This window comes from Dermacentor silvarum, chromosome 1, assembly GCF_013339745.2.
Source record: "Dermacentor silvarum isolate Dsil-2018 chromosome 1, BIME_Dsil_1.4, whole genome shotgun sequence".
Lineage (NCBI taxonomy): Eukaryota > Metazoa > Arthropoda > Arachnida > Ixodida > Ixodidae > Dermacentor > Dermacentor silvarum.
Window position 1 is genome coordinate 63,342,282 of NC_051154.1, and position 12,825 is coordinate 63,355,106.

At 47.2% G+C, this 12,825-nt stretch overlaps 1 protein-coding gene across 1 annotated transcript in view; it reads left to right on the forward strand.

Moving 5' to 3' along the window:
* The window catches only part of LOC119464444 (E3 ubiquitin-protein ligase lubel-like), a 163,731-nt gene that overhangs the window by 75,180 nt on the left and 75,726 nt on the right, over nucleotides 1-12,825 (forward strand). Inside the window, 1 exon segment of the mRNA XM_037725423.2 lies at nucleotides 11,174-11,517. Within this exon segment, the coding sequence (XP_037581351.2) occupies nucleotides 11,174-11,517 (344 nt within the window).

Genomic DNA, 12,825 nt, shown 5'->3' on the forward strand with positions numbered 1-12,825 from the left:
ATAATATAAAGAAATTCATGAATCTGATTTAGAAATAAATGTTCAAGAACAAGCATGAGATACATGATTTTTGCGAACAGTGTCTCAGTTGTGACCACATTTAGAAGGAACTACCGCATTTACTGCATTGCGACTTGCTCTGTAGCGTTAGAGATTCCTTAGAGCAATTAGAGATTCCTTAAATTGTTTCTAATTATTCCTGACACTTACTTAGCTCTTTACTGTACTAAACCTGTGCTCTGATGTCATATCTATCATCAACCATAAGTAGAACCATCGATATCTACATATTTGTATTTTTATGATTTATTTTTAATTTCGTCCCACCTATGTGACAAACCGGCGGTTGCTGCGCAAGAAACAAGAGTGTCACGCGGTGCTCGTGCCACTAAAAACACAAAAGCTGTTTCCGTGATCCCGGTGCTTCTGAGCGGCTAGAGAATGCCCACGCACGCTCAATCTACGCGTCACTGAGACGTACTGTGTAACAAAAAACTGCATCGCCGTTGTTGCTTGCGGGCTTGAGAAGATATTATGGTTCGCTGAGCTGGTTTTCAGTCGATATATCGATTCGGTACCCCTAGACATTGGAGACGAATCCCATGAAGTGGGAAAAGACGAATAATAGCTTCTTGCTAAATGGCTTTACTTACCGTTTGTGTCTCTTTCTGAGGATTATTGCCTACTTAATAAGCTAATCAGCTCATTCCGTATGCTTTCCAGCGAGAATCTCCACCTATTGCCCAAGAGCGAAAGCTAATTTGGCGTACTTAAACCCGTGCGCATGAAATTACGAAAAACACTGCACTAAAGTACACACTCACGTAAGACACCAAGCGCAAACTACCAACTGTTATTTTTCGAGAAAACTGAGAATGTATAGGTGGCGACATTGCATGCGCAACGGCACCGTTGCAGGGCCTACCGACGCCATCGATTGAAAAATGATTGAGCTAATAACTTTTTTTGCTCAGAGCAACCTTAATGGCATAAGCCTCGACGACTTTACTTCTTTTCTTGCTGGACGTGTGTAGAATCTCCATCCTGTCTTTTTTTTTTTCTGTTTGTCCGAATGGCGCTATTCCTACCTTATCACCAGGATCGGCCGATGGTGAGCGGTGGATGCTAAAAAAGGAATTGAATCACGCTAAAGGAATCACTACACTGTACCGGCCCTGGCTTGCACTTGTACCAATACTGCAGCGCAAATTTAAGTCTGTGTAATCAACTATCTTACTGCCAATTTATTCTCTATTTTAACATAACCGAGTTTTTAACTTTTCGAGGCTACTTCGATAATAAAACAGACAAGACTTACCAGTATCGCCTGAATTGCGAAGCAGTGGCAGCAATAGGCAATGCTGGAGAACCGCCGCCTACGCTCTTTCTTTTCCTTTGCTTCACTTCATGGCTCGAAATGTGCTTTTGGACTAATAGTTGAATGGTGCAGCATGCCAGTTGATGTTGAGGGCGCACGAGGTCACGGGTCCAATTCCCGGCCGCGGCGGCCGCATTTCGATGGAGGCGGAATGCAAAAACACCCATGTACTTGGATTTAAGGTGTGCGTTAAAGAATCTCGGGTGGTCTAAATTAATGCAGACTTACTCCCTACGGCGTACCTCAGAAGCATATCGTTGTTTTGGCACGTAAAACCCTATAATTTAAGTTGAATTTATTATTATTTCACGCCATCTCTTCGCTTTGGATCTCTAGAATACGAGAGAGATTTATTTAAGTAGGCAGTTCTGTTTCACTGCACGCGACGTTGAAAAAAACTTGTTTCTAACCTTCGATACAGTGAAACTCATGCCGCTGCAACACGTTTTTTTTTTCTTTTGCACAGTTCTCAATGAATGCAACTAGATTATACGAGGTCGTCGCCTTAGGTTTAGGTATGCCATTCAGATGTGTTTTGCATGAATAACAGACGGATACGCAGAATGCATTGTCGGTTCCGCGGCTTGTGTGTGGGCAATTAATCTTTTCCTTGTTTCCCGCACTTCTAAAACTTAAGAAGGCAAGTGCAACCTGCGAATACTACAGCCGCGCACATCCGTTCTTTATATGCAAAAATGCTCGTGCTAGGCGCATGCTTTTGAGAGTATGCTGAAGGAACCGCGCCTCAATGCGACACAATACATACTTGAAGGTATGTGTTCGCACCACCATGTTTTATTCTTTGAATGTAGAGTACATACCGTCGAACTCCGAAAAAAAAAAGACGAAATCAATTTCGGAACCGCGGTGTTCGTTATGACCAATATTCGCTGTAAAATTACAAACACTGGCACGAGTACTTAAATTTTGGGAGATTGTTTCATACCTCAAAGGGCCAAACGTATGCTCCAGATTAGCTTACTTACTTATTATCCGACTTTGTGAATCGCATGATTCAATCATACGAATGAGGGCATTTCTGAATTACATTTTCAGATGGTTTGGCCTCTTGCTGCAATTTTGGACTGCAAGCAAAGAAGAGTGCAACTACCTCTCATAGCTCTCATATTGGTGGTATGCATTTACGAAATAAAATATTTTCCCAGGAAGAGGGCCAGAATTGCACACAAGCAAAATAACTACCTTTCTGAGAAACCCTTTTTATGGTAAAATTCTAGCTTTATGTTTTTAGCAGAATGAAGCAAAGTGAGAGAGCACCTTAATTATGGTCCACAGTAGTAAAGCTGGAGAATAGGAATATGAACACGTGAAAACTGATGACATGCGTTTCACTATTTTCCTTGTTTCGACGCCTGGTGCTGCCGCATAGCGCGATAAACAGCTTCGACAGAACAGCTGCTCGATATTTTCGATGGTAGCAATTAGAGTGCGTGCTTTGGGCATTTATGTTTTAATCAAAACATGGTACTCGTCTTATTGCGGGGATCTGTCGGTTTTGGCTAGCGCTGCTAAAGAAATGTGTGGCACTCATGAGGATGTGACGTCAGCGTCGCACAGTCACACCATTGTTTCATACCAAAGGAGCCTGTTGCCAACCCCAATAAAGGTTTACGATAAAAAGAAGCTGGCGACGCCGTGCAGTAGTTACCGAACGATATTAGTTGTCAGCCTGCGCGCACGAGACGATGCTACGAGTAAGAGTGTGCGGTCGTGAGAAAGGGAGAGACATTCGGCGATATTGGCGGCAGCCAGAGCATGGTTCCTCCGACCGAGATTCGTTGCACAATGGACCATTCGACCCCAGCAACGGCTGCTCATTGTATTGGACAAGTTGGATTCTCGAAAGAGCTAGGAAAAGCAGGACGAAAGGGCTCAGAAAAAACGCACTACGCGAAAGAAAGCGTGACAGCAATGGAAGCTAGGAAATGTTGAATGGGAGAAAGGGGAGAGGTGGATGAACTTTGCAAGTCGTCGCTGCCCTCCGGCGCTGTCTGTGAGCGCGGACGGCCATTTTCTCGCGGGAAAGACCGTAGCGTCATTTCGCACAAAGCGAGAATTCCTCTGGCGCGGTGTATCCGTCGAAGACGCGTCGACGTGACCCGAACAGTTATTCTACTTGTGAGCACAACATATTTTGCCTCAGTCTAGATACTTTATTCACAAAGTGGGGGACTGTTCTTGTGCCACAGACGTAGGAAAACATTTCTCTTATTCTACACTTTAGTGGTATGATGCGCAAGGAAGGCCAGTTTCTTGTTAGCACGATTTGCTTTCCCTGTTTATTTAAGGCATAAGGTGGCTTATATTACAAAAAAATGAATGTTTTCAAAGGGATGTGAATGCCTTATACAGAATGTCCCATAGGTGAACAACGGAGGATTGTTTGTATTCCCAAATCCTCTTGAAGACCGCAAGAAACCGAGGGTCCTGACAATCACAGTACTTGCTCAGCGTATCTTGCTGGTTGAGCTTGTTGACGTTATGCAGAAAGGTTCTTGTAAGTCCAGCAGGCACTCGCAAATATCACGCAAATGAATTCAGAGGTCGCAAGGGGGCTCCACGAAAAACAAAAACAAAAAAGGAAATCGAACACAAAGCATGTCTTGATACAACTCCAATGTGAGGGGGAGGCCAAGGACACGAAAATTAGAAAGTCAAACGGGCGCTTCGCGCTTTGTTTATCCCGGGTAAACAGATGGGCGCACGAAGCAAGGAACATAAATTGTGCTTTTGAACTGAATCTCCTTTCTTTTTTAACAATGCCGGGAAAAGGGTGGGAAGCGTAAATTCACCTTCGCCTGCTCCACTTTTCCACTTGAATTCCCAGATAAAAAAAAATTAAACAAGGGGCCGTTCTCCGCGCATATCTGACGGAAGCTGCTACGAAGCACACGATAAGAAATATGTTAAAATTATTTTTGTCCTACGGCCTAACAAAACAATTCTACTAACTCTACTGTTTACGACACTATGTGAACTGTTGGTTGTACTGCAAAAAACAAAGCTAATGACCGTAAATTTAGTTCTAACATAACTATAGACTCTCAAACTTTGTCGCGGCGACTCCGGTTAAGCCTACAATGTTGATGCGAATTCAAACGCGGCAAAATCGCATCGTTTTTGATAGAATCAAGATGTTGCTTGTGTGGCGAACTTGTATACCTTGTGTGGTTGGAAGCCGTGGAGTCAGATGCAGCAGGCCAAAGTTGGACTGAATTATGCTGGTCATGGGAAATTCTGTATTGCACTGGGGGTTATTGTGAAGGTTCCAATATGCGGGCTTCATTCGGAAATTCCCGACGAACGGATAATATTCGACTGCGAGCGCGTTACGTGCCGATACACAAACACTTTCGCAGCGCATTTTATCGGCAAAGTAAAAAGAAATAACAATGAAAATAAAACTAACTTGACGACAAAAATCGTCTTCAATGTACTTAAGCTGTCATATACAAGCTCCATTCGAATGGAAACCCTCACTTCTTGTCACGGGAAAGATACTTGATCCTCAACTCGTGAGCAATAGAGGAGGAGTCGTATTGCGCTAGAGCCATTGCGTCTCCATTAAGTGGTGTTACTCTCCTGTGACCTCTTCTACATTGTAATTGGTAGCGCTTGTGATCCTTTGCAATATTAAATGATAAGAACTAACCCAACAAACTGACCATGGTTTTGAAGCCGGATGCCTGTGGAACCTTTGCCAATGGACTTTTCCTGCTAACTTAGGAGAAAGTTGACGTTAATTTGTTTGAAACAGTTGTGTTGCCACGGACGGCGAAAATCATCCATGCAGTGTGTTTCAAATGTCGCGATATGACGTCACAATCCCGGATACAACACCAACGTACCAACCCGCACTGCGATGTTACCTCTTCATCTTCATGTTCAGGTAAACAAGAGCGGTTGTTTTTAATGCAATTAGCATTATTTGTCTACTTCAGCCGTTTTGAGCCTCCCTGCCTGCCTGCCTGCCTGCCTGCCTGCCTATCTATCTATCTATCTATCTATCTATCTATCTATCTATCTATCTATCTATCTATCTATCTATCTATCTATCTATCTATCTATCTATCTATCTATCTATCTATCTGTCTATCTGTCTGTCTGTCTGTCTGTCTGTCTGTCTGTCTGTCTGTCTGCTGTCTTCTGTCTGTCTGTCTGTCTGTCTGTCTGTCTGTCTGTCTGTCTGCTGTCTGTCTGGTCTGTCTGTCTGTCTCTTTCTGTCTGTCTGTCTGTCTGTCTGTCTGTCTGGTCTGTCTGTCTGTCTGTCTGTCTGTCTGGTCTGTCTGTCTGTCTGTCTGTCTGTCTGTCTGTCTGTCTGTCTGTCTGTCTGTCTGTCTGTCTGTCTGTCTGTCTGTCTGTCTGTCCTGTCTGTCTGTCTGTCTGTCTGTCTGTCTGTCTGTCTGTCTGTCTGTCTGTCTGTCTGTCTGTCTGTCTGTCTGTCTGTCTGTCTGTCTGTCTGTCTGTCTGTCTGTCTGTCTGTCTGTCTGTCTGTCTGTCTGTCTGTCTGTCTGTCTGTCTGTCTGTCTGTCTGTCTGCTGTCTGTCTGTCTGTCTGTCTGTCTGTCTGTCTGTCTGTCTGTCTGTCTATCTATCTATCTATCTATCTATCTATCTATCTATCTATCTATATATCTATCTATCTATCTTCTTACGCCGACCAAAGAGACAGAAAGAAAGAAGAACGGCAGGGAGGTTAACCAGAAGGAGAAAGAGAGAAAATGATAAATGAAAGGCAGGGAGGTTAACCATGGAATGAGCCCAGCTTGCTACCCCACACTGGGGAAAGAAGAAAGGGGAGGGAAATATTAGGAGAAGAAGAGGAAGTCCACTGTGGATATCGTTGACGTGGTAACAGTTTTCTGCTCTATATCACTGACAGTGACTCAGTCTGGATCGACGACGGTCACTTAATCCTGTAGTATCGTAGCTACAAAATGCCACAAAAGCGCTGCTGCGATTAAAAAAAAATACGAAAGAAATCTGCGGTTTCCTACCCTGCCCGTGGGCTGGGAAAAAAGGAGGTTAGAGAGAAGGCAGGAGAGAGAGAGAGAAAAAAAAAAAAGCCGGGTACTCATCGGCAGTACCATTGCCCCGTACAATTTTACGACATCAAGGTTTTAGAAAAAAGTAAAGACAAGCTGACGCTCGAAATTTTAGAAGCCATGGCAATTGACAGAAGTGGGCAATTATACATCAGTACACCATCGATACTACTAACAGAAAAAGAAAAAAAAAGCTATTTGCGCAAAGACAATATTTCGCTCTAAGAGACGGATAATCGGCATGACAAAAGGAAGAAGCATTGGCTGTCTTGTGCTATAAAAGGTGTGGGGAACCAAGAATAAACATTTAGTTGCTAGTCCAGCGTGTGTCGTAGACCCTTTCTGTCCGTGTCAGTACGTTCTGCTGGAAACCATTTGTGCTATGTGCAACCAACGAGCTCAGACAAACACTATTCTGATCGTCAGTGTCCAAGCACGTCACTGAAAGATTAAATCACTGGGAGGACCGGCTGACTTAAAAAGCAAATTTCATCGACGCTTTCTGCGCCACCGGGATATTCCTTGTAGAAGCTTCAGCGTGCGCGATCTGTCTGCAGTGTGCATCTTAAGTGAAGTGTTTCACTTCAATGGGCGTGTCTCACGCCGTTTCTGTTCGTTGTTGCTCAGAGTGACCGGCCAAGGTCGGCCGCGGACACAAAGGCACGGTGGCGCCGCTCTGTCTAGATAGAACGACGTCTACTCCCGTCGTTTGCAGTCTCCAGCATTTCGTAGGCGCGTGCAAGTTTGCACTCGCCATCTGACGCTACTAGCGAAGACGCCTGAACAGCGCCTGAAGGAAACAGTGAAATTTAGTTACAGCCAGGCGACCATAAATCAACTACGCCCGTTAGCCCAATGCCACCCACAATGACATGAAAACCAAATATTTTGTTACGCTGTGCACTAGCTGGCAAGATTTTAGACGCTTCCAGAAAAATGCACGCGCGTCCATTGCGCTCGGCGCTATGTGTCAGTCTTGTCGAGATTACCCGCGCCGATTAGATAATTTTAAGCTCCATAGAGCCTGATACCCTCATTTTTGTGAGCAAGGCCGGCAGACAGCCCCTACAAGCTATTAAAAACATAAACAGTGCTTCAAAGCCACAAACATTTGCAATCATAACCGACCGTTTACAGCACAGCGAAAGCTTGCGATGCGCGTCTTTGAGTCCATAAAACCCCTGTCACCCCAGGTTCGGCGACGCGCTTGCGGCGCTCGTTTGGCCACCTCTCCTATCTTACCACTGTGGTCGTGGTCGTGTCATCGTCCTTATTTCAGTTTCGTTATCCGGTTGTCGTCATACTCGCGTCGTCATCCCATTGTGCTCATGTCGCCGTCGTCACGATCTCGTCATTATACCATCGTCATAATTTAAGAATCGTTATCTCATTGTCGTCATGTCGCAGTCTTCATACCGCGTTTGTTGGTCCGTCGACGTCACTCCTTCCACGTGATTCGATCGTCGTCACTGCGTCGGCGTCATGCCGCCATGCTCTTGGGCGACCTTAGTCGCCACGTGTCATAGCAAAGTGGTACGATAGCGCAGTGTGTCGCATATAGCAAAAGAAACGGGTGTCTCAGAATGAATAATACAGATGTTTAAAAAAAAAACGTTGCTTTAGGAATACGGTGTGCCGCTACATTGCTCGAATGATAATCGCATTACCGTCGACAGTCAGCGTGAAATGAGCGTTGCAATATTTTTTTTTCATGCAAACGGCGGCCAGTTATTGGTAAAGAATTCTTTGGTTATTTTTTTTAATTTCACCGGTGAGTACGAACTACTAATGCGATGTTTGAGCGCATCTGTTTAGGTGCTTTGAATTCGCGATATATTGTGGCAAAGAATTTGATTCTGAACGACAGGGTCCTCTCGGCGGCGGCACTGAGCCTCTGTTCGGGCAGCTCGTTTAGCTGCAGCGGCAGACGAAAGCATATCCACCGGTTGCGTCGCTCATTGTTCAGAAAGAAAACGTCAACACGGGAACGCGTGGCTCGCGCGGAGCCAACGCCAGCGCTTTCGGTGGATGCTATCGGTGTACGCGCTCGCCGAATGCCTAATCACCGCCGTTGAGCACGTCTCGTGCGGCACTCCGCTTCCCTCCTCACCTTTTCGCCATACTCTCCTCCTCCGCTTTCCTCCTCGTGCTCTCTTCGCTATCGCCGTCTTTCCTCCCCCACTGCGCTCCGCGCTCGCTCTTTCATCCTTCGCTGTGCTCGTTCGCTCGGTTACGCCGAGGGACGCCGACGCCGGCGCTCAACGCAGTATAGAGCGCCTAGGAGCTGCGCTCTAAGAATCCGAGGGCACCTAAGCACTTCTTATGAGTTGTGAACGTGAAATCATTAATGTCCAATTAAACGCCGCTAAGTGGTCCTTCGAGTTTTGCGCTGCGAGTAATGTACCATAGCGGTACGTGCTGCCCGCGCCAGCAATCAGCAAACGCCGCACGCCACAGACGCCATGCGCGACGAGAGACCGAGGAAGCAGCAGCGGCCACCGAGGCGAGCGAGACGGCAGCACCCGCACGCGCGCGTCACGCAGCTGACTCGCCGACGACAACCCGACTCGCCCCGCGGCGTCGCGTTGCTGTATCTGCTCCGTCGAGGCGCGCTCGTGACGTGGCGTGGCAGCCAATGGAAATTTAGGTGCCTTTTCGCTGCTACAGACGCCGGCTTTTTTGCTCAATGGGCCATTTGATGCTTTCGCATCAAAATTTAAATACATTTTGCGCGTCCCACGCGGAGCAGCACTACAACGCATAACTGGTTCCTCATGCTTAGAGTGATGTTCCGAGGATGGTTATAAGGTTTGAGGATGAATGGAAGTACCAACCCCTTAACTATACGCCTCTGCCACGGTGGTTGACTTAGCTCAAGTCAACTGTATCAAGGCAAAAAGGGGAGCAGGGGAATGCTTGCCGACTCCCATTGAGAAAACACGAGGGGAGAGGTCGCTCGCCGCTCCCCCACTTCCCTTCGCTGCCGGTCAGGGCGCGCAGTCTGCCTTACGAAATGACTCCCAAGGCCCAGAGCACCGGGTGTAGTCGCGACCTGACATCTGGGACCAATTACCTATGTTTCTTTTTCTCCTTCCGTGATTTCTGCAGATTGCCAAGCGTCGGGTAATTAGGTTTCCGCGAAGCCGGCTGTCCGCAGCGGCGGACCCAATTAGCCGCTCTGTGATTGACGCATGACAGTGCGAGGAGGGGGCTCAGCTACCTTAGGTCACCCGCTGTCCACTCGGGACGTCTACGCTATACGAAAGGGATAAGGCGTCACGGGCGAATGCTCGTCGAGTGTTACCCCAGCGCTGACCGAGAGGTCCTATAGAGAATGCGTGACTCGGCGCCCGGAGGCTCGCTTCTGAGCTCCTTCGCACGCTTCACGTGTGTACTATATGCTGCAATGGGAAGCGCGAACGAAACTGCATTTCCCTACCAAGGAGCATTGATGCGTTTCAGGCTCAGATAGCAAGGCCGAGGGTGACTGCACTTTAAGGGCATAGTGTTTCGGCGCGTATATCGCGCGTGGGGGCGGTGCCCTCTGTCACAGAAAAATTTTTACACATATGTAAAAAAATTACACGTACCTGTGAAATTATTTTTAAACACTAGTATTAAAAGGAATATACGGGGTGTTCGTTTTCAAGTTGCACGGAATTTAGGAAAATTTCTTGTGGCAGATAGCATAATTATTGTCCCTGAGCTGGATTATTCCAAGAGGGAGACATTATACTAGCACGAGAAATCGAAGCACACATTCAACACATTCAACAAATTAACGAAAAATTCACTTGTTAACTTTTCATTTAATTACTTTAGGGCACATATTGCAATTTACGAATTGTAGCCGGTGAGGTTGCAAGACGTATCCACTTGAAATTAATCTACATGCTGACACCAGTTTCGAGATATTATTTCCCAAAGTATAGGACGAAAAACATGGGCGTTCCAGTTACGTTTGTGCTTCAGTGAATACAATAGCTTTTTGTTAAAATAATACGGTGAAACAACAGTGCATTTTTACGGTCAGTTTGATGGCGCATATCTCCAAATTGGTGTTATCGTGGAAAATCATTCCAAGTGGATATGTATCGCAATGTCACCGGCTACAATTCCGAAATTATAATATCTGCTGTACAGATTTGATTAAGAAGAGAATTATTCAAAACATTTATTTTGGTTTCTTGTGCAAGTAATGTCAGCCTCTATGAATAATACAGTTCAAGGACTAGAAGCATGTTATCTGCAACTGGTGATATTTACAAACTCCAGAAAACTTAAACTATGCGCGCGCGCGCATGTGTGTGTGTGTGTGTGTGTGTGTGTGTGTGTGTGTGTGTGTGTGTGTGTGTGTGTGTGTGTGTGCGTGCGTGCGTGCGTGCGTGCGTGCGTGTGCGTGTGCGTGTGCGTGTGCGTGTGCGTGTGTGTGTGTGTGTGTGTGTGTGTGTGTGTGTGTGTGTGTGTGTGTGTGCAGACAGGCAGACCGCGTACGCGGAGTCGGTCACCAACGAACTCTTCTGAACAATTCCAAGACATCGTGAAAGAGCATAATAATCGAATGCTCAAAATATTAAGTAACCCGTTGCGTAATGGTGTGATATTTCTTATGCCATCCATCTACATTTATCACAATTGTCATAAGTGCCACAGTAATCTGGGCTGCTAGCGGGGTGTACCCGTAGATGCGTTGCCTGGCCTCATCCCCTTGGTTTGACCCGGTGTTGCAGCGCCCAATGGCACGGCTGGCCCCAGTGCCCGGGACGGCTCGCACTGCGACCTGTGCGGGTGCACACGGCCCGCGGTGCGCTGTGACAAGTGCAATCGGCAGGTGTTCTGCCTGTCGTGCGACGACATGTATCACCGGCACCCACGCCGCAAGAGCCACCTGCGGCGTGCCGTGGACAGCGTGGCCAGCGGACGCCCGGCCGCCGTCAAGCCGCCGCCCTCTGCGCAGCAACGCGTCGAGGGCGACCCTTCGCACATGCCGGTGCCGCCACCCAGGAAGAAGAAGTCGCTGTTCAGTGCCTTCGGCCGCGGCACCGCTGGCAGCCATCCAGCCGACGATCACGAGGTGAGCGCGCCTGTTCTCCCCTAAAGGGCTTCCTCTCGCTCACCGTTAGCATGGTCAAGTCCAGCTAGTGAAGTACATCCAGTAACCACGCGTGTACTCACGCTATTAGTTGCTCCGTTCTGCACTCCCCCTCCGGCTCTGTCACTTGTAATGTGACAACAGTATAGGCTATAATTTCTCCTTTTGGTGGTACCTAACAGAAGATATGGGTCGATCCCGAAGGCAGTGCAGTCTAACACAGCGTTACAAAGCGCTAGCTGCCACGAGAGAAGAATACGAGAAACTGCAGCACGTGACACATGCTCCAGATGTTCCAAAGAGCGACACGAGAGAAGCATGCGTGCGTTCCTGACCTAATGGTTAGAGCATTGGGCTGGTGGACTAGAAGACGTTTGATTCCACGATCAATCGCGGGTTTTAATGCGATAGCGTTAAGGGCCCCGTGCCGCAGAAAATCCGGCATCCGCGTAATCGCCTGCGTCGTTGGCGGAAATAATCATGCCGAACCACATCATCCCGAACCACTCCGACCGGGCAGGCCCTTGGTATGGCGCAATGCTTTAGTGAACAAAAATTGAATTTCTCAAAGTAAGATACGTCAGAATAATCGTAAAGTACGACTTAACCGCAACCTACAGAGGTGACAGCGTCGGATTGTAATTTGAATATACGGGAAAAAAGCCTGATAAGCAGCCAGGGATCTTTGAATGCTATCGCGTTCCACTCTTAAAGGCGAAGCTTAAGCGTCCTCCAATTTTTTTTAACATTGTAGGCGGACTTGACCCACTTTGGGAGTAGTTGCCAGAAAACGTGAGGTGTATTGAGCGAGTGCGCCATATTTTGCATGAAATCGCGCAAGTTTCTAAGAGATACGAGGCTTTGATTTATAAATGAGTGTGCAAGGTCGCCCGTGACGCGCGCGCACTCAGCTCTCGATACATCGCAATGTAAGTGTGCGACAGTTCTGGAATAGTTTTATTGCCTTAGCAATTACATGGACACCTCAGGCGAATTTTCGGTGTTGCCGTGATTTTCCGGATATGTATATAAATATTGAATAAATAAATAAAAATGCCAGCCGGCGGGATTCGATCACGGTACCACCAGCACAGAAGCCCGGTACTCTAACCATTACTCTATCGTAGAACATCCCTAAGGATTTGCCGCATGCAAGCCAGCGCGTGGAGACGCTTGGCGCGTTTGCCGAAAGCCGTCTGTCTCACCTCGTGCACCGTCCAAGTGCGACGCCTGCAACACCATTGGCGGCGCTATCCATGACGCCAGCGTTGTCAGATGTTTCGTAGCTGA